Raw genomic sequence first — 22,365 nt, forward strand, 5'->3', positions numbered from 1 at the left:
GTATGTTAATCGTGTCACAATGAATGTTAACATTGTCGCCGATTTGTCGCGCAATTCAAAATAGATGATGATTGTTGAATGGATACTTTTTATAGGATTCCATTTATAGTACAAAAATTCCCGAGTAATTGCAGGCATTTATGATTTGAGGGTGTATTAAGACGGGAATTAGGAAAAGACCAAAACTATTTGCCGGGTAGCTGATCAAATGGCCTAAAAACGGAAAAAAATGGGCTAAGTTCCTCACTTTCCAGGAGCGAAACTGGCAGCATTCCTTACTCAAACGTGAAGGATCGCCGAATGCTACTGCGGGATTAAAATGAGCTTGGTGCATTCCTCAGATTAACAGAAAAAAAAACATGTAAAAGTCATTTAATGCGATTTTATTTTTGTAATCAACTTGTATCTGCGTGCTTATCTGATGACTACGAAAGTCTCCATCTCAAATATTATTATTGCTATTCTTTTTATTATTCATTTTATTGCCTTTGTCTTTTTTTTTTTAAGCTCTTTTAAATGGTATTCGAATTCGTTTGTATGAATTTTTTTCAGTACTTTATAAACTGCAATATTTGAAATTCCTATCGGGAATGTCATTTCTGATCTTCTTGGAAAGGACAAAAATTGTCGTTTCGACGCAACCAATGAACAGATTAAAGGTTAATTATGAGGTGCAGTGAGTTCCCATGACCGTGACGTGACAAATGACGCTTTGTGTGTTGCCTTATACGGCCTACACCTCTTCCAAACTGCCAAAACACCTTTGGGAATAATCGCGCCAGTTCTTTGCCATAGCTGTTTTATCAGTTCCGGCGCGGAGTAAACGAGACTTTTTCTGTCTTTTCTAAATAGGTTAATTTCGATAGCGAGTAGCTCTTCCTAGTTACAGTTGTTTCTGTGGCGCCCCGACTTGGTTAACTCGTGACACGCAAGAGCCTCTAATTCACTTACTGGCGTCACATTTGTTACGTAAACTGTTACGACTTTCTTGGTCGCATCGATGCACAAAACGTAGCATTTTTTTTTGCCCATACCGCAGAAGCGGGGAGTGTCCGACTACATTTATACTACAGGCCTATACGGAAACCAGTCCGACTTTTCAACCTCCCTACTTTTGTCGAACGCCGGGTTTAAAGTTTAATCGCGTATTTGTGATGACGTAGCGCATCATTCATAATATAGCCCAGATATCAAATTCATTGAAGTATTTACAGAGGACGGTGCCATGTGACAGATGGGGCGAGCGATTACTGACTCATGTTGGAGCCTCTTTGAACCTCCACCTTACCCACCCCAGTCTGAGAGCGGTTGGTACGGCCCTCCGTTATCTCATTTCGTCGGCCCTTCTCTACCAGTTCGGCAAGAACAGGTCCACCTGCGGCCCAGTCAGTTAGTGGAGCTCTACATGTGATGGGCAGTGCGATCTCATGACTCGGTAGCTATGCCCAGTGGTAGCATGGCCGCTGTGGTGACGGACAGAACCTGTTCCGATGTCGGTCGGGATTGGGATTCTGACACTTCTTTACAGTGGGAAGAATTCTTTGGTGAGTCATCTTTTTTTACTTATAGAACTTTCCGAACAAAGTACACGGGCTGTGTTCAGTACATGCGAGTTACGGGTGTAGAAGTTCGTCTTAAATATGGAGACGACACGTGTAAACGATGTAGGACCTCTAAACTGAACAGCGAAGTGTCGTCAAGGAAGTGAATGTCCTGGTTGTTTACTGGCTTTTAATTAACTCATCTAATTGTAATTAGTGAAGTATAGCCCGAAGTTAATTAATAAAGATAACACCGTTTTCGTAATAATTAGTTTACCAAGTTAACTCGTCCTACTTTGTGTCATAATACTTTGAGAGGGAGTGATTTGGCAACAAAGTCAGCCAAGGCTCGGTTCACCCGGGACGAATTCATAAATCATAAAATGAGTTTTGGCAGCATTCGGGCTAGATGATAGAAACAATCCATTTTCCCCCACTTTATCCCCCAACGTCTTGACATTTTAGGTGCGGCTAAGTATGACGAGTTTCTCGCCACTTAAGGATGGGAGAAAGTCACTACCATCTTGATTGTTTTCCATCCTTCTCTCGTGAATAATTCATTAGCTGTATTTCCGTTTAATTATATACATTTTTCTAATGTCGCTCCTTAATAGAGCACGCTTAAACGGTGTACAATTTCCTACTCGAACCGACTTTGTACCGGAGACTGCGAAAGTTCACAGATACTTTTCATGTGTTTACAAAAGGTGGGGTTCCAGAGAAAGTAATGCCGAATTCTATTTTACGTGGGAGGTCAAATGCTGGCTGGTTAGTACGGTGGGCCCTCACTCGGGTAAGACTCCTATCGAGGGGCCCCACCCGGCTTAGTAGGTGGGCCTCCAGTCCTAGTCTATTAACTTAGATACGATCCCGAATTATGCTGGATTATTTCCTTTGTCACGTTTTTCTAGTAAATCTTCATTTAACATACTGCACATAAACGATAGACAAATCTGCTGGCATTATTCGAGTAACCTTCGAAACCAGCTGGGATTAAAGTACAACACTCGGATATGTTTACAACATATGGAATGCCTTATCGACATTCGGCATCGCATAACATCTAGTAAGTTACAGGAAGCAGCTCGGAACAGAAATAGCCCTTAACAATAGAGAGAGGATAAGTAAACTCTGTTGATGTGGAACCCGCCTTTATTCGAAACTGTTTCAGTTATAAATATTTAGTTCAACTAGTTTTTATGCCAGTTGGCTAGTGTACAACTCCCATTAAACCCATAAATTTTTAAATAGTCAGGATTAGGAGGCCCGGTGCAAATGCCACGATTATGTCGGAACATTTTTGGCACAAATGAACCGATTTGTTTACTAAAACTACAACTCGAGAGCGCTCCTCTCCGTATAAAAACGTCATCTCGTCATTGATTCGTAGTGGGAAACGGCACCTCGGACCACCCCTCCGGTGGTCCAACAGAGGTCACCGTGGGAGGCATCCGACCCAACCCATCGTCATCGGGACTTTGCAGAGCCGCCTTCAATGTCCGGCCGGCTATTGGAGGGTGGACCTGCATTTGCGATGATTGGTAGCGTGTCAAGTACAAAAAAAGCAATTTCGTACGGCGAAAATAATCGATGTCACGCTTTTATTATTTTTTCTAATCCAGTTTACACGCCTTCGAAGTATGCGAATTTAATCCGCGATTTTGGACAAATAGGAGCAAAAAGAAGTTAAACACTCTACAGAAGCGCGTGTTACGAGTGATCGACCCCATATTAAAGTGAAAAAAAATTGCATCGAGGTTACATTCCGCGCGACTCATCCTTCAAGATGACATTTCTGTCAGAGTTAATTAACATCCCAGAACCAGTCAATAAGGCGAGCCTTTGCGTCCTTCAACCTGTTTTCGACGTGTCCTTTTGCACAAAACAGTCGTGTCTATTTTAAAAATCTAGTCCCTTTTTTTTCTACAGGAAGTCACTGAGATAAGAAGGAGCAATATTGAGAACGCATTCGTAATTTCCATATTGGTGTTTATCGTCTATTGTTTAGAGTCCGTCGAACAATTACTTCGAGATGTAGGAAAAACAATTTCCCTCGGTAATGCATTGTGTTGTCAATTACGACGAAGCACTCGCTTGCGTTGTACGAAGTGAAAGCTCGTCCGTACCGCTACCACCTCGTCTGACAGGTTGCCTCGCTCCCAATGTTGCAGGTATGTGCTCCGTTATGCTTAGGTGAGTGACACATTAGGCAAGCGGCCAGAATTCTTCCAGCTGATGTTGATGTCTATATCGCGGACCGATTCTTACTTAAACGAGGCGATGTTTTTACGACACTAGGCCACTATTAGCGACTCCTCTCTCGTCTCTTACACTCTTGATTAAGTTACGCGGCAAGTCTAGTATTGTGTTTTTGCAGCTCCTACTTCTGGTTTCTTCTTTTAATTGTATACGTCGAATTATTTTTAGTTTTTGCGTGTTCTGTGTTAAATGCCTTATTATTAATGATGCCGCATCGCGACAGTGCCCGAAAAATGCTTGCCTAGGACGAAATTCAATTCTGCGCGGAGGACAAAATTGAGCTGTCTTAGCGCACAATGATCCTATTTTGTTTAGGTTTTGATAAAGAGATCCGAATAAAGGATGTTGTGTTTACGAGGGCGACCAACGAGGTCCCTTGTTTTAAGGGTCTCGATGCAATAGCCAAACGAGGATCGTTGTTAGGACATTCAGCTCCGTACCCGTCGACGGTAAAGAACGTCGCTGCTAAGGGTAAGTTTTTTTGTATTTGTGATGCCGTAAACAACCTACAGTAAATGTCACGCTTCGTCTAGCTCCTACGTATTATTCTCAATTGTTTGGGCAGATACCGGATAAAGGTCGTTTAGACGATGGAAATTAAATTCAATTAGGGTTTGAAATGGATCGATTCCGTTTAATTTAGACTGATTTATTCCGAGAGAGATTAAAAAAGTGTAAATAAACGAGCGTCGAGGGATTACAAGATTCGGAGTCGTCCCTGACCCGTTATAAGGATCGACCTCTGTAGGTCTTGAGAGACACCATATGGCGCCGTCTGCTAGTTGAAAATAAATGTGCCGCTGTCTTGCCCAAGACAGGTGGATGGCCCTTGGGAGGATTTGGTTACTTCCTGAATGGATACAAACTCTTTCGTGATGTAGAAGATGTTTAAACACTCGTAAAATTTATTTGGTTGGATGTACGCGCGAATTACTCCCCGTTAATTCCGTTCGACACCAGAATGGCATTACGCGATGGTCTCTCTCTCTCTCTCTCTCTCTCTTTCCAGCCAAGTTACGATTTTAGCATAGTCGGATTTTTTCTAATGGCATAGTTCCAGGACATCCTTCCAAGATCCTTGACACGATCTATTTGGGTAAAGGGCGAGATTTAGATAAACATTTGACTGTTGCCAGAAGCGGAATTTCCTTAAAAATATTCTATAGTTCTAATATCTGCACCCGAATCTCGACGATGGCATTTTTGATCTATTCGCATTCTTTGGTAGTCCGCGATAATTCTAGGAAACTTCTTTTAATGTGGGAATTTCGAGATTTGGCAGTTAGTGCTTTGGACGCGCCGCACCGGAGATAGCTTTCCAGGCATTTTTTTTCGGAGATAAAAGCTACGTTTGCTGACATCTGGCCATTGTTTGTCGAACTACTTTTCGACCTTGAGTAGGTGATAGCGCTCGAAGTCGGTTAAGTATCTTCCACTTCTCAGTAAAATGTTTGGGGACGAAAGTGAAAATCGAACCGCCGTCACGCCCTCAATTTTCTGGTTTCCGCACTCGAAACTCTTAAAAATTCATCTAACCGTAACGGCGGTATTGCATTTCGATAATTAAATGATACTTTATTGTATTTTATCAAGGATTCTACAAGAGCAGAATAAAATTCTTGTAACCTTTCCAAATCCGCAAAAAAAAACTTGCCAGTCTTTAAATTCTTCCACGAATATTCCGATAGATATCAAAACAATAAAGATGTAAATCACGATCCGTTCAAGCGAAAACGTGACCATAATAAACGCTTCCTCTGGTTCTCTAAATATTTATATCCAAGCTAAATTTATTTACACGGGGGCTCCAATAGACCGAACCGTGCAACCCCGATTCGTTTCAAATAAATAATTTTTAAACTTCTAAATAAAAGAAAACGCGTTAAGAACGACAGTCGCCATAACAGGAAACGACTTCCGAAACGAAAAAAAAAAAGAATTAAATTATTGTTTTTCGGTTTTTTTCGGAGGATAGAAAATCGTCGCCGATACATAATAATTTTTTACACTGTAATTACTATAAGAGAGCCGGTTTTGGTTTTTAGCTTTAGGGCTTCGAGAAGGGGCCTTTGAAAATACATTCGTGTTAAGTTGTAAAAGCAAACGTTTAAGATTCTGTTGTAATTATTATGTAGCGACTTACTTAGATTAAGTTTTTATTTTGGTTCCCCAAGGTGAGTAAAAGTCGTTAACGCGTACGGCATTGTTCTGTGTTTTTAACTGTAAGTATTCTTGTTTAGATTTGTTTAAAATTGTTTTCAGGTACATCCGTCGATATTTCGTCCAGTCTTCTTAATATGTACGATCTGATCGCCGCTAGTGCTAAGAGCGAAAAGAACGAGGAGACGAGAAAGATCCCGCGAATTAACATCCTGGAAGTGGACGATGGACACAAGAAACGTCCTCTCAGCTCGAGTTCCGTTTCGTCATCGTCGTCGTCGTCGTCGTCTTCTCTTCCACGTAGCGGACCGGAAAGTAAAAAATTAAGTTATCTAGCGAGTATAGAAAGTTTAGACGACGAATTGAGCGAAGACGGAACACGTAACATGACCGAAAACTTGAGTAGTGATAACATACAAAATTTGAGCCAAACGGATCGCGTTCTTTTGGAAATCGTCGATTCCGAAAGGATGTACGTCAGGGATCTTCGCGTGATCATAGAGGTAAAATTTTCTTTTATTTATTTATTTTTTAATGCTTAACACAGACAGGTGATTGCTGTTACCTGCCCCCGAGCAGGTAAGGCACGGATAGGTACACGCTATTGTTTAACCACCTGCAGCTTAGCAGATGGCTAAACAACAGCTGCTCCTGTGACGTCAGGAGGTAGTTCTCGCTTGATCATAAAGTCCGACGACTCGGTTAATAACTTTGTCATTGACCCTAATTGAAGAAAGTTACTTTAATTAACTATTTTTTTTTTCTTCCAACCGATTTGTTTCATAATTTCATTAGTTACAGGAACGAAGCTAAATTAGATTAATTTATTACGTACTCGGAATATTCATTCGAGTTGCTTACAGGTTAGATAGAAACAAAGGAAGTGTGTAAGGCCTTTATGGGTGACGTGCGGATCCGATTTCCTCTTTTGTTAACGAGAGAGAGAGAAGTTGCGGCTCTTCTCCATTATTTTGTTACATGTATATATAATTATACAGAATTTTAAATATCCTAAAGTAGTATTTGTGTTATATTTTAGAAAATAGTGCGTTAACACAACATATATATGCTTGTGTTGTTGTGTGTATATTTTACATTCAGTGGACTTTTGATTAAGTAACCACTCGATACAGTGAAGAATTTATTTCCTTATAACTTGTGGGCCTATATAGTGAACGAATTAGCTCGGGCCTTTGAGTGTTCACTGTATCGACAGCCATAATTGTTTCTGTATATCACAAACACACTATATACAGTTTGTAAAATGTGTCACGGTTGGTTCGTTTGTGCTGCGATTCTGTATCAAACAACGCTATTGGATTAAATTAATTCGTGTGTCGTCATCGAAAGTGAATCATTTAAATATTAATCGAATATGTCTAAATAAGTTATTAATCTTAGAATTAAATTAAAATTTAAACATTATAAATTATTACGTAACACGTATTTAAATATTTAAAAAAAATCTCAAAACGATCAATGAACTGAAGTTATTATTAATAAGCATTTTAAACACGGAAATGGTCATTGGTTAAAATTTGAACATTCAAAAAACGATTGTACCAATTATCGTGGAGAAATGATCTTCAGCCGAGTGATTATTGGCTAATTTTAAAATTCGTAACAAGAAAAAGTAAAGTCAAAATTGAAACCGTACATTCGTTCCACCTGTTTTTAATTAATCAAAATTTAATACGCGCGACATCGCATACAATAAAACATGGGTGAAAAACCATATGACATCAAGAACTGCAAGTTGTCAATCGTCATCACGGTGGCATACGATAACCTTTTAAGATCCAAATTAACACGACCAAAACAGAAATATATATATATATATAAGTCAAAAATTAAAATCCGGGTTAAAAATATCATAATTTAAAGTGTTTTGTTGAAACATTTTCTTTCTTTATAAACATACAACAGGAAACAAGCTCTTTAAAATATATATCTACTTTCAGATAGTATCGTGCTGGTAATTATGTTATTCGTAGCATAAACACAACCCACGATTTGTCTGTATATTGTTTAGGTAATGGCGCCTCTTACCAGTTTTCGATGAATGGAATCTTTTCTAAAAGTCGAGAACTTGTTCTCCTCTTTACTACTTGATCACGTGGAAGCTGATAGATGAAATTTTTTTCACCCATTCATGGCATTACGTTGCATTTCCTGTGTGACCTTCTCCTCATCCTGTAAACCCCTTCGTGGCGCCAGATCAGATTTCTACCCCTCCCTTCTTAAAATTCTTACACTTTATCATTAATAAGCTTGAAACTCCCTGGATAAAGTATGAGATTATCTAGAAGAAAAGGGGGTTAAAAAAGGGAGTGATTATGAAAGATACTGTATATATTATCAGCTTTTAAAATTTTTTTCTGTTTTTTTTTTTTAATTCTAGGGCTACTTGAAACACATAAGCGAACAAGAGGGTAAACTCAGCAAACAAAGCTTAAAAGACCTGTTCAATAACATAGAAGATATTTATAAATTCAACAGGTGAGTTGCATTCTCGGCTTCCTCTTTCGGTTCTGCGGACGGGCACGCCGGTCGGTTTCGCGTGGCCACGTTTCGAAACACCTCGAATGCGGATTCAGCCGGAGCAATTCGATCCTTACGGGTGGACAAAAGGAAATACGTTCTTAAAATTTTCATTCCCCGTTTCTGACAACCGAGTGAAATAAAACTGTCGCAGTTTTGACCCGCAATGATATGTGTAATTGGTACCACTCCAGTGTTACAGAAATAATCTTGTACATTGTTTACATTATAAAGTTCCAGTAAAGTTGACAAGTGTTTCTTCAGACAATGAATCCATTGAATGTGGCCTCATTATTACCAGTTCACACTAGCTCAAAACATTTGAAATTTAAATGCTGTTGTTCTAAACATTTTTAAAATTGTAACTTAATTTCTTTTGGTCGAGAAAAAAGCTCGGGTTTTATGCGTCGAATTGTCCATCTGTCCTGGCGTGAGATTTACATTATGCGATTATGTAGCTCAAAAAAACTGAAAGATAATCTTAGTAAAACAAACAGAGTAACTCTTTGTGTTAAACTTAGTCACATTATGTTTTTGCCATATGCTGCGTTGTCACCTTGAGTGATGTAGTCGGAAACATCATACCACTACAATATTCTTGTTAGTAAAACTTTAAGTGCATCTGCAGAGAAGGTATTGACGAAAGTCGATAGGTTACAAAGTAATTTGAAGGTCCTCCATTTGAAAACAAGCTTTTTTTTTTCTCTGATATTTAAGTGCGCTGCAACTGAGGAAGTCTAACAAGTAATTCTCTGTTTATCTTTCATCAGATTATTTAATCAATGGATTCTAATAAAAATTTTATGATTTCAGCTCATTTCTGGAAGAACTGGAAATGTGCGGGTTGGATCCGGTTGCTATTGCAAGATGTTTTGTCAAAAATAGCTTTGGATTTGCTGTTTATACACAATACTGCACTAATTATCCGAGGTAAAACATACATAAAAAAGTTATAAAATTACAAATAAACACCCACTTATTCAATATGATCTTTAATTTCATTTAGGACAGTCTCAGTATTGACTGAATTGATGAGGAATACAGAAACAGCAGAGATATTTAAGGTAAACAATAAAAAACAACGAAAAAAATAATTAAAAAGCATTTCAATAATTAAGAAAGTGTTTGAAATTCCCGTATATCTTAGGAACGACAAAATGCTCTTCATCACGTCCTACCGTTGGGTTCGTATCTGTTGAAACCCGTTCAGAGGATACTCAAGTATCATTTGCTTCTGGAGGTAATTTATATTAATTATTATTTTGTAAGTTATTAAATTATGGAATTATTTATACTATTATAATATATTATGCTTTTAACAGAATATTGTAAAACATTCTGATAAAGACAATGAGGGATATCCAGATATCAAAAATGCACTCTCTGTAATGACAGGTATAGCATTTCATATTAATGATATGAAAAAAAGGCACGAGAATGCTATACGTGTGCAAGAAATTCAAAGTTTATTATATGGTTGGGAGGTAAGATATACTGTCTTGTAGTAAATTACATAATTCGGCTTTTTTAACTATTTTTCTGTAAATTTGTAGTAAAGAATCTGAAATCTACATGGGCATAGTTACATTTATGAGCTCACACTTGTGGCCTCGTAAATTTAACTGCGCCTTTGGTTGGTTATAATTTTTACATGCTCTATGTTATCTGTAGCTGTAAGTAAATGTTAGTGTGTGATATACGTGCATGTACTGTACTTTTACTTACCATTTTTAGAGAGGGAGTTTAATGAAAATATAGAGTTGTATAGAAAAGTAAATGACAAAAATGACATAAATTTGGTTGTTATTACCGTTTAAGTGGTAGTATGAATCCAACAGGAGAACCATGTTAAATTTGTTCAATACAATCTTAGTGTTTTCCTCTAATAATTCCAAATTTAAAGAAATTAAATTGTTGTTTAAATTGCTGCTGTTGTGAGAAATTTAATTTAATATAAAGCCATTCCACTTAAACATGTAAAATGAAGATATAATTTAATGAATACAGTTTGAGAATGCTGTTGTTCCAAATAATTAGATTTCAGGTGTTTTACTACATGTGTGAATGAAAGATACAAATGTGAATCTTTCATTCTTATACTGTTTAAAACAACAGGGTGAAGATCTTACAACTTACGGGGAGTTGGTGGGTGAAGGAGCTTTCCGTATGTTTCGCGCCAAGGCGCTCCGCAACCTCTTTCTATTCGACAAAATGCTATTGATTTCAAAAAAGAGGGAAGATGGAATTTTATGCTACAAAACGCACATAATGGTAAGCATTGTTATTTTAACTTCACCAGTAACTATTTTTGTAGTCATGATGATTAACATAATGTTTTCAGTGTTCAAACTTAATGCTGATCGAAAGCATCCAGGGAGAACCATTATGCTTCCATGTTATCCCATTTGATAATCCCAGATACCAGTATACATTTCAGGTAATTTATTAACCATTGAAACTTAGAATTTTACATGAATGATTTACTCTAGTTAATGATAATTTAGAATGTACTTATGTATTATGAAGATTTCTAATTAAATTATTGAATTTTAGTATAGTACATAACATGTCCAAATTATCACTTTAGGCTCGGAATGTCGAACAGAAACGCGAATGGTGCTTACAATTGAAGAGAGTCATCTTGGAAAATTATAACGTGGTTATACCTTTGCATGCTCGCCAATTAGTCATGGAATTAGGTCAGGGAAGACAAAATGGTAAATATAATCTGAATTTTTAGCTATCACAAACTATTTTTCTATTAAGTCTTCTTTCAAACCTATAGTCTTATGCAATTGATATGTGAAAGCCTGTATGCTTTTGCAATACTAATCTGCAGATTTCTATCGTAACCATTTCTTTACTTAAGAAACAACTTCCTTGTTGTTCTCAATTTTCATCTTTCGAATGACTGAAAACATGTTAATTGGAAGAAACATGATCCAGGTTGTAAGATATGTGACAAGATGTTTTGTGATAGTCTCTTGGATACATAGACTTGTTTAAGACATTGTATTATGGTGAAGAAGTGCACTTTCATCATATCTCAGGACAAATTTGCTTCAGGTTCTTTACAGCTTCTACATATTGCTCTCTATTCAGAATGCACATCACTCATAGAAGTCAGTTTCAAAGATCTCTACTTCATTGTAAATTTTTCCAACCAAATTTGACTGAGAAATTAAATGTTTTTTATTAATTTATGGATATTGCTTATAGAATACGAAATTCAATAGAGTCAACAACAGTTATCATTTGTTTTCAATACAGTTAAACTTCAATTTAGTGTCACCCATTGTTCACCTCTGAAAATGACACTAAACTGAAGTACCTCAAACAGTAACAGCTATATGTAAATAATAGGGGATTATTTATGATGGGAGCTTATCTCACTTTTAGAAGAGCCGCATTCTATGAAAACTATAAACACACATTCTGATGGAACAGTTTTCAATCCTTATTTCGTCTCTGTTGAACCATTTCATTGGTTGGCATGATCTTTATTTGAGGAATTCTTTCTGCCATTTTTTGACTCTGATACATTTGTCAGTGAATTTAGATATAATAGTGAATGTTGCTCCAAGGAAACTTTCTGTTAAGCCATTGGCTTTTACCATAGAATCTACATTAACAAAAAATGAAATCGGAAAATGTTTTCGTGATTTTTAAGAAAGCTGCAAATGCTGGTATAGTTTAAAAGCTACAGATCATGAATATCCCTAACGAGATCTTATAACATATTTTGAGTTTAAGAGCTTGAAAGCCATGTTATTTGGTGATGATGCCATTTGCAATTGTATGTTTAATAATCCACAGCTACTGAAGAGTTTTCTGTTTAATATTTACATAGAAGTTCCATTCACAAGTATTTGCTGGCACTTTAGGAGGGTAGCACTACTCCAGTGGACACTTTACTGGGATTTGAATGTATTTGCCACAACAAAATACTATAAATCTGTTTTACAGATGAGACTGAGACAGTTAAGTCATCAGCCTACCACACTGGATACCCTAGATTGAATCCAAATGCGATCTCCTGGATATGCTGAGCCCTACTTCTTACCATGCAGTCATTCCAGGCCTAGCTATACCCACAATGGGTGTGATTAAAAAGGCCCTTTTACTGCCCACAGGGTGGAATGAATAAAAAGAAAATATACAGGAATTTTTATGTAATATAGTAATTTTAAAAAACTTTTAATTTAGATGATTCCCAAATGGAAAAAACTTCTTCTAAGAAACAGTTATCGGCTCCCGAATATTTGGAGAAACGGAAACAAGAAAGAAGAAAGTCGGAAAGTAGTCTGAAAGCTTTCCGGATAAAGAAAAGTAAGAATTTTATACAATTTTATTTTAAATTACAAATAAAAAATTAAAACAAAACATTAATATATATATATTTTTTTTTATTTTTATAGATGTCAAGAAGGTAAGTCAAGCTTTTGTTATCTATTTTTAATATTAAAAATAAAGTTTAATTAATTATTTAATTAAATGTATAAATTTGAAGAATGTAACACAAGTCGGTTTCAAAATTTTTACATTTGTTTTCGGTACCAAATAAACGAAACAAATATCCTACAATTATGTTAATGTTGTCACCTAGACACAGTGTATACACAATATTTGACAGCCATTGGCAAAAGGAAGAGAAAAAATACAGCCAACACTATGTCCCTGTATACGTTTATGCCTACAATATTGGATAACAAACAAAGGTAATGATGGACAGATTGTCTTTTCTGAGTAAGGCAATCCCATGGACTTTGAGCAACAAAAATAAAAATTACCTTCCTCTTTTCTTATAATTGTACACTTTAATAAATACAGGAACATGGTAAGAGTTGCTGGCCCAGTCATAATACAAAGCACTTCCAACTGTACCATTACATGGGGGGATCGAATCAGTTGTACTTGTATGATGATGATTGCTGTAATATAAATCATTATTGTATATAAATTATGAAATAAAACAGATCTTAGGAGAAAAAAACATAGAACAAACAAACCTTAAAAGCTTGATTTATCGATTCAAAATTTTATCAACTTCTTTAACTGTTTTAGTTTCTGGAAACAAATTAATATTTTATTAACAATATACTTTATTTAGAACAATATTTTCATACTTTAAACATATTTTCCAATAAATTTCCCATATTTTTGTGTAGAATAATTTTATTAACTAAAATCATAGGTATTTTTTCTTTATTCAAAAAGTTACTTTAACATACCTAATAGCAATTATTCTCTCTTTTGCAATCCCACATAAAATGTAGGATTGCAATCTAGAAAATTCACATGTAATCGTAACAAATTTTTGCATTTAAAATTGCTTCTAAATAGTTATGGAGAATCATGTCATAAAGTCAATTGTTGTTAAGAGAGTTGAGTAGCATTCTGTTAATATTTTTCAACTTCTACTTCAATTAACAGTTCCATAAATTAATATTAATATTCAAAGTCCATTAATTTGATGAAATTGATGGTACATTTTTCACTTAACAACACTTCTAAATAATGGGGATAAAATAATTTATTTTTAATGCCTAATTTTATCTGTATCTAAAAAATTAATCCATTTAATTCATATCATTCTCCCACGTTGCTTCTGACTATTGCTGATCTTGCAATTATTACTTCAAATTTTATAACTGCTTAATTCCAGAAGCTGAGAACTCTTAATGGCAACATTTTCATAAATATCAGCATATAAATTAGTGTCTTTCTGAAGCAAACAGTTATACCATTTATTTGTCTAGTGCCAGTTTCTGCAATACACAAAATTTCTTCATTTCCTCGTCATATTTTGCTGTAAATTTTCCTCTTTCTACAACTCGTTTTGTCCCCCTGATAATACATTTTCCTCTATTCTTTATCATCCTACTCATTATACTTTTATTTAAATCCATTTCTAGGGGTGTAAAATCAATTATACAAAGCAATACATTTGTGCATATGCTTTGTATATTCTTTCAACGTCGACGGCCCATCCAACCATTAATATGGTTGAGGCAGTTAAGGCATCATCCCACCTTCTGAGGACTTTTATTTGTTTATATAAATTTTTCAAAATATATTTAGAGAAAGGTCGGATGTACTTAATGACAAATTTCATAATTCCAACTTCAGTGAAAGTCAATTTTGGAAAATGACTTTCGTCATCACGTCCTCCAGATCAAGAATTTTAAGTGCGTTTCTTTCAAAATCCATTTTAAAAAATATCAATTCACTCTGACCTTTAACTTTTTAAGGAGGTTTAAGAAAAACAGAAGCTGCCCGGGAACATATTTGAAACTAAATAAGATTTTGCCACTTCAAAAAAAAGTCCTCTTGTGAGTGAAAAATGACAGGGAATGTTAAAAAAAACAATGTTTTTAAATCTTATCAAATTTACTATCCGGCCAAGTACTGTCCTTTGATAAGTGTTTTGGATAACGTTGGGAAACGCCTCAAAAATAATGGAAAATGAACATTAATGTGCCCTTTTCACTATTGTTGAGACATGTTTATCTAAAACTACTTTAGAACACACAAATTTATCATTTTGCTCACATTCAAAACATGGAACAAACAAATTTAAACTGTCAAACATTAAAATTATTAAGCTGAAAATTTAAAAATTTTAAACTTAATCTACGATAACCCTTTTAAAGAAATATATGGTAAACAGGAGCACTTGAAACTATTTTTAGACCATTCCACTGTTCTTTAAATGTCCACATGCTTTAAAAAGTCCCGTAAACAATGGGTGCATTGCCTGGTAAAGCAGCTTAAATACAGCTGGATAAGCAAGTCAATCACAGTCTATTTCAAATAAAAAGGGGCTTACTTATCCAGCTATACTTATACAGATCATTTGGTATTACTAATGTATCAGGTTGTGTATGTTGCTATATATACACATAATCCATTCAATGGTTTCTAACAATTACCAAGGGTGATCACATTCTTCTCTTACCTCACGACAATGGCTTTGAAACAACACTTCACACACACTCCATTCAAATACTCATGCAAATTTGTATGTTATGGTAATTTTTTTATCTATGGCCATTCACAGAAGAGAGACAGGTCATGTTGGAAGCCCATAACGGAGCTTCACTAGAGAATCAAAGCTTGTTAGGGTTTGTATTTCTTACAGGCAGTGTTATCTTTCATAGCAGTTTTTCTTAAATTATTTCAAGACTAATGATGAAACAGTTCATCATTAGTGTTGTCGTGAGCTTGTATGGGGTCTGAGCGGGTCCCTTTTATTAACGAAAAGTAATCTTAAAGATTTTATTTTCTGTTAGTCCTGTATTTGGAAGCTGAGACTACACACAGTCAAGGTAGAAAGTACATTCTGACTTCAATATAATGGCCAAGTAGGGGACATAAGAATTACATTTGACAAACAAACTAGCCCAGTAGACAAAAGCTTCCCCAATAATCAATAATGGAATAACTGAATGGCATATTATTGAGTGATATTTTGTAATGAATTTATTCATATAGATGATCTATAATTTGATTGAACTCATAACATCTATCTCAAAGGGAAAAGTATGTGCTAAAGTATTTATTATTTGGAATTGTAATCTTGTAAATACGATTATGACTATAAATGTTTCCATTTGCAAACAAACTGTAGAATCATCTCTATTCCAAATATGGTTCGACAAGTTTTATTTATGACAACAATAAGCAAATCTCCAAATTTGGGATGACGTGTGCTTAAATTAATAGGCATTCTTCTACAACTTTTGTAATAATCCAAACAGCATATAAAAATTATTTTTAGATTCTAGTGAAATGAATTACATATATTTTAAATTAATTCAACTATTCTTCGGCAATCAGAAAGCTGTCAGAAAAATCTAAGTTGTTGAAATATAACATGGTTAGTGTGACAATTTCAGATGAATTCATTGGATTTCAATAGATATAATCTTGAAAATTAAAATTAAATAAGCTGAAGTTTAGTTTGATGAAGTACGGCAATGCAACACAAAGGTGATCTGCTAAGGGGGTTACGTCCTGGGAGGACATTCTAAGGGAAACTGGCCCCTATTTAGGTGTTAGATACATGAAGAAAACCTGGGTAATTCCACATAGCTTAGCCTATCATTGAGGTGTGAACCTATAATCAACTAACAGTAGCAGAGTGAAGTTGAAATTAAAATTTGTTTAACTACAATATTTATATAATTGAAAATTGACGACAACTTCATTTATGTTGTATGCAGGCTGTTTTATGTCACTTTTAAAATTCTTTCTGATCCATGGATACTGAGAGACTGCCCATTTTAATACTTCTGCATTTAGTCGAATCCACAATAAGATGGTCGGGTAGTGAAGAACAGTGCATAAAATACTATGAAGAGAGCAGAGAACTGTACACTTACTGTCTCAGCTATCATGTAACATTTTCAGCACAGTTCAGTTTAATTATTTGTAACACAGAGATTAGATTTTTAACTCTTAATTGTTGCTTTGCATCTCATTTATTACATTTTACATTTGAACTATGTTTTAATTATATAAGTAGAACATCTATTTTAGTTTTTCTAAGAAAATTATGTTAATTAATATATTATGCTTTAAATATAAAAATATTAATGATATCTAATAAAAACTTTACAGAATGAAATTAGCAGTATCCCAAAAACAGTAAGTTAAATTGATTATATTTTAATATTTTAATTTATGTTATTTAAAAATTATTTAATAAATACATGTATTATCATTATAGTCACCGAGAGAATCAAGAAATCAAAGGATGAGAAGTATCAGCCAAGACAATTCGTCGGATAGCAGACTGGGTTCCGGAAGGTGGCGACGAGCGAGCGTCGATGTTCTGCCGACAACCAGAACTTTTCCTCCCGACGGACAGAAACACGCCTTGGTGCAATCGACTCGACAGGTAGTTACATAGTTTGCTTTGTAATTAGATTGCATTTTAAACAAAATTTTAAATAATTTCTTTTATGTTTTAGAGCACCAAATCTGAAAAGTATTTGGGTTTATCATTTATGCCATCTAAATCTTCTAAACACAGACAACTCAAGCCTTGTTCGTTTGGTGATATACCCGGTAGAATAAGAGATGAAGGGACGGAGATGCCGACCACCTCTGCAAAGCGTGAGAAACAACCAAAACCCATGTGGAAATTTCTGAAAAATTTTGCCGAGGAAACTACGGATACAGAAAACGAAGATTACTTAGACAGAAGGTGTAACAGATTTCAAACAGACGATATGACAGGTCAGTCTGACGATGAATCCGAAGATTTTTCGGGAGAATATGTCACTTTTTATCTAGCTAATTCTCATGCTTGGAGAAATGAACGTCCGTCAAGAGACAAAGACAGAGACAGAGTGCAGAATAATAATGAACTATCTGAAGATGACCGAACAGAGAAAACTGAATGCAGATCCAATGCCAATCAGAAACCTTACAATGATAAAAGTGGTAGTAATATATCTGAATTAGATAAATTAGCAAATTATGATAATTTAATTGACCTGTGGACGAGACTGGGAACAATAGATCTGCAAGATTATTCGTCACAAAAGTTATCAGTAGATTTAACAGAAAACGGTACCATTCGGAGGACGCAATCTTTTACGGAAACCGTTCCAATCAAATCGCCCTTGCTGCATCATAGCACTTCATTTAGACAATCCGGTTATCAAGAAAATTTGCATATACCGCTACACATTGTAGAACCATCTCGCTCCAAAACCAAATATCAGGGATCAAAATTCAAGAAAGATGATGATGGTAAGAACAAGAATACTAAATCTAGTTGGTTGTCTTTAAATTTTAACAGTAATAAATCCAATGCAAAATCCCACGGTAACGATCAGCCCCGAGTGTATAATTCATTCGTTACAGCAGATTCGAAGCCACAACCCATGCAGATGGATTTTGTCAATGATTTAGAAAAATATATGGAAAATTCAGTTAAAAATAATCAAAACTTGTTTAATTTTCCAGTTAATGATCATGATACTGCCACAAGTTGTTACACTACACCTGCAATGAGCATGGAAAATATTCATCATCCCGATCACAGAATATATAAAGAGCCAAAATGCAATTCATTTAGAGAGTTATCATCCAAAAGTAATGTTCCTTTACAGTCGGCAGAAGGAGACGACGACGAGTACTGCATGTTGTCGTATGATTATAGTATAGAACCTATTACACGACCCGAAAGCAATTGCAGTATTCCCACGTCGACAAAATCAGAAAATGAACAGTCCAAAGCATCTTCAAATAAGTTAGTTAATTCGTTAGTTAAAGCTTATGCAAACGTAAAACAGAAGAAACGGGAAAAAAACAGAAGTCTTTCTCCCAATCTACTATGGAATTATCAAGTTCCACTCTCTTACAGTAATACAGTGGGTGCACGCATTGCTCAGCCTTGCGAAACGGAGTATTCTATACCTCAATCACTACTATCTAATGATAATAAACATGATTACGAAGAACTTCTTCCCGAAAAGAAGGAAGAAAAATCATTAAAGAGTGAACTGAGACCAGATAGTGTATTATCTGAATCTTCAAATACTACATCATCAAGTGACGGAGAGAAACAAAAAGTGTTTACCCAGACAAGATCATTTACGACATCAAGAAATGATAAGAATGTTAACTTGGAGCACGACGACACTCCGTCGGACATGAGCGATGCTTCCGGTGACAGTTACTACGAACGCACATTCGAAGCCTTTGATAACGGTTTAAACGAAGATATTTTTAGGGATTCTGCTATCTACAGTGATCCGGATGATGCCGATATTGGCATATTTGACTTAGATCAGAATAAAACTAACATGTCTACTCTAAATTCAGAAATTCCATTAGCTTACTATCATGATAACTATCAATGCAATTTTCATACAAACAAAAACAATATTAATTCATTTTCATCTGAAAAATGTAAATTATCAGAAATTTATGATATTCCAGTGAAGAGAAAAGTACCGTTGAAGAGTCTTTATATTTGTGAAAACGATTTGAGCGACGAAATCATTTCCTCGAAAATGAAGGATGTCAGCGAAACATTCACTTCTATAGAGATTTTCTGTAACGAAGAAATAAATAGTTTAGCCAAATCAAAACTTCAGGAAGAATTAGAGAAAAATAACAATGTGACAAATATTGAATCAGTGGAAAATGCAACAAACAAAGAGCAAGTAACTGAAAATGAAAGAGAAATCGTCGAAGTAACTGCCGTTGCAGAATGCAAAAAATTGGACAAAATCACAAACGACGAAAGTAATTACTTAGAGTTAACTAATGAGCATTTATCAAAACACGTAGAATCAAATACAGAAAAACCGAGCGATGGACAAAGCAGTTACGAAATTAAATTATTCTCTTCCATTAAAGAACTCGCGGTTGAAAATCTGGACGAAATGTTAACGTCTTACGATAACTCGTCTGCGGACGAATTCAAAAAGACAGAGCCGAGTATCAAAACTTCATCCGCAATGACCGTCTATCAATCTACAGAAGTCAAAAGTGATAATTCGTGCCCCACTAACAGAACCATTAAGGAACGATTAAAGTGTCTAGAAAAAAATGCCAAGTTTCAAAAACTCGATATTACCGACGTGCCAATCGAAGGATTAAAAAGTATTCGACAGAGGTGTAAAGAGCTAGAGATCTTAACTAAAAAAGAAACTTCACATAAAGAGACGAGTTCTATTTTTTGTGATAAAGACCAGTTAATAAACTCAAGTAAAGCCAACGCGGATGTTCCGGAGACGCCAAAATTCAAAGGTTGGGTCAAGCACGTAGTTAACAAATTACAGAACGATAATTGATTATTATTAATTTTTTTAGAGCTCTTAATTTTTATGTCGTACAAATCATAAATCTGCAAAAGATTGTAATATATGTAAAATACAAACATTAATTGCCCTCGTCTAGGTGCTTCGCAAACGTACTAAACCAGGCATTTAAACCACATCCTTAAATTCCTTTTGTGATAAGTGATGCCACGTGGAACGAAAATTTCTTCAAACGTAACTTCTAGTCACATTTATCCAAAATTTATTTTGGTAAAAGCTTGAATAGTTACTTAGAATCTTTTAACTTATGTTTTGAATATAAACTCGAGTTTTGTACCATACGATTCGCATCTTTCGAAAGGTGTAAAATAGTATATTGAACATATATATTGTGTACATATCAGTTGTAATACAGCAAATTTATTATTTGTAAATAAGAACAAATATCTAAATGTAAAAAAAAATCTATATTTCTAATAAATTTTGTATTTTCTAGTACATAATTTGTGTGCGCATAACTCTTGAAGCAAATACCACAATAAAAAAATTAATCAGCTGAAACTCTCTGGATAAAGGACTCGCTGTATCATATAACCGGTCCTTCCCCTCCACAAAATAATGATACATGTAAAAATATTAGGCCCTAAGCTACAGCATGTTTAGCTTACGTGCAAACTGGCTATGGATGCCACACATGCGGATGATATTAAAAAATATCAGTATTGTGCAATAAGACTGTGTCATGCATGTCATATCAACAGGATCAATCAAGGTGAAAGGATCACTTTATTCTGTAACCACTCATAAGCCAAAGTATGTTCTCTGTTAATACAACTGAACATATGTACTGTACAGATGCATTCAAGCTATCAAGAGGGGAGGAGAGCTAGGGATTTTTCTCCAGACCCACAGAAGACTTGGGCCCAGTGGTCCCCATCCCTATAGAATTAATGTTGCTTTTGTTAACAGAAAATGAGATCTTTAAGATTGTTTATAGTAATAAAGAAACATTATTTCATTTGTTCATAAGAACAATAGCTAAAGGAGTCTGCTCTACTCTCGGGTCCCATACAATAGCCCTGTGTGAATTCATCCACTTGTGGTAAATGTGCATCAAAACATCTGGTGTTATGTTTGCAAATGCATCCAAAATGATTTCTTTCAGTACAATTGGACTGAATTGATAAAAAAAGGTGATCTACCAAGGGGGTTGCCTCACAGGAGGACTAGCAGGAAATTGGCTGTATTTAGATGTTAGACACAATGAAGACTTGGAAAACTCCACTTGGCCAGCTTGTTGACGAGGCACGAACACACGACCAACTACCAGCGTTCGGTGGTGTTATCTACTCGATCACTCTTTTTAGACGGTCTGCATTTTGTATCTACTTGTGGGACTGTTTGTTTTCAAGCACTCCCACAAATAAAAGACTATGGACTGACCTCGGTTAACTTGCATCGTAGCATGTTAATTAATTGCATCGTAGCTGACAAAAATGAAAACAAATAATTAATTTTTTGAATTTTACACAAAAAAACTATTTCTATCCTAGCAAGCTATATACAGTGGACTCCACTTACTGTAATCACAGATATTTTGTTAGTAAAGTCTGGATTTTATGGACCCTAATTGACTTCTTGACGTCAAAGAATTTGATGGTTCTGGTGGCAAGTTAAGTTTTGCTTATGAACTACTATTCCACTGTGCTACTTTAACTGGAATATATTTATTAAAAGAGAAAGAAAGACAATTTAAATTAATAATGAAACAAGTAAAATTTCCATTAAGTCCAACCCCGTTTGAGATATGACACACGATCCCCCCCTCTGTTTTTCCACTCCATTAAGTTGCGTACTGCAAAATTTAATAGCATCAATGCCTCTTATATACAAGTTACCATGCCAAATTTCATTTCTTAACCTTTTCCCTATCTCCTGAGATATTAAAGGAAATAGATGCAGACTGGAAAAAGACATGTCTGGATGGAGGATTACGTTTTACTTGAATGTTGGAAGAGAACAAGACCATTCGTCAGACTTTATTTTTAAAAGCTCCATTTATTTAGATGCATTGTACTGTG

At 35.3% G+C, this 22,365-nt stretch overlaps 2 protein-coding genes across 4 annotated transcripts in view; one reads left to right on the forward strand and one right to left on the reverse strand.

Moving 5' to 3' along the window:
* The first annotated feature begins 1,561 nt into the window (after positions 1 to 1,561).
* LOC136979109 (uncharacterized) lies at positions 1,562 to 20,845 on the forward strand. The gene is made up of 16 exons (XM_067275026.1): positions 1,562 to 3,712; positions 4,116 to 4,271; positions 6,063 to 6,463; positions 8,362 to 8,459; positions 9,315 to 9,431; positions 9,508 to 9,565; positions 9,649 to 9,741; positions 9,824 to 9,985; positions 10,617 to 10,772; positions 10,843 to 10,938; positions 11,089 to 11,218; positions 12,708 to 12,851; positions 12,920 to 12,930; positions 17,124 to 17,150; positions 17,233 to 17,403; positions 17,477 to 20,845. The coding sequence occupies exons 1-16, from the start codon at positions 3,601 to 3,603 to the stop codon at positions 20,315 to 20,317; spliced, it is 4,773 nt and encodes a 1,590-aa protein (XP_067131127.1). The 5' UTR covers positions 1,562 to 3,600; the 3' UTR covers positions 20,318 to 20,845.
* The window catches only part of Ype (yippee zinc finger protein), a 41,496-nt gene continuing 32,429 nt past the window's right edge, over positions 13,299 to 22,365 (reverse strand). For all 3 annotated transcript variants that reach the window (XR_010881345.1, XR_010881344.1, XR_010881343.1), the window contains 2 exons: positions 13,511 to 13,568; positions 13,299 to 13,432 (listed from right to left, as the gene is read on the reverse strand). The gene's annotated coding sequence lies outside the window, so the exon portion shown is untranslated. The remainder of the gene's footprint in view (positions 13,433 to 13,510; positions 13,569 to 22,365) is intronic.

This window comes from Centruroides vittatus, unplaced genomic scaffold, assembly GCF_030686945.1.
Source record: "Centruroides vittatus isolate TY-2023 unplaced genomic scaffold, ASM3068694v2 contig_579, whole genome shotgun sequence".
Classification (NCBI taxonomy): Eukaryota; Metazoa; Arthropoda; class Arachnida; order Scorpiones; family Buthidae; genus Centruroides; species Centruroides vittatus.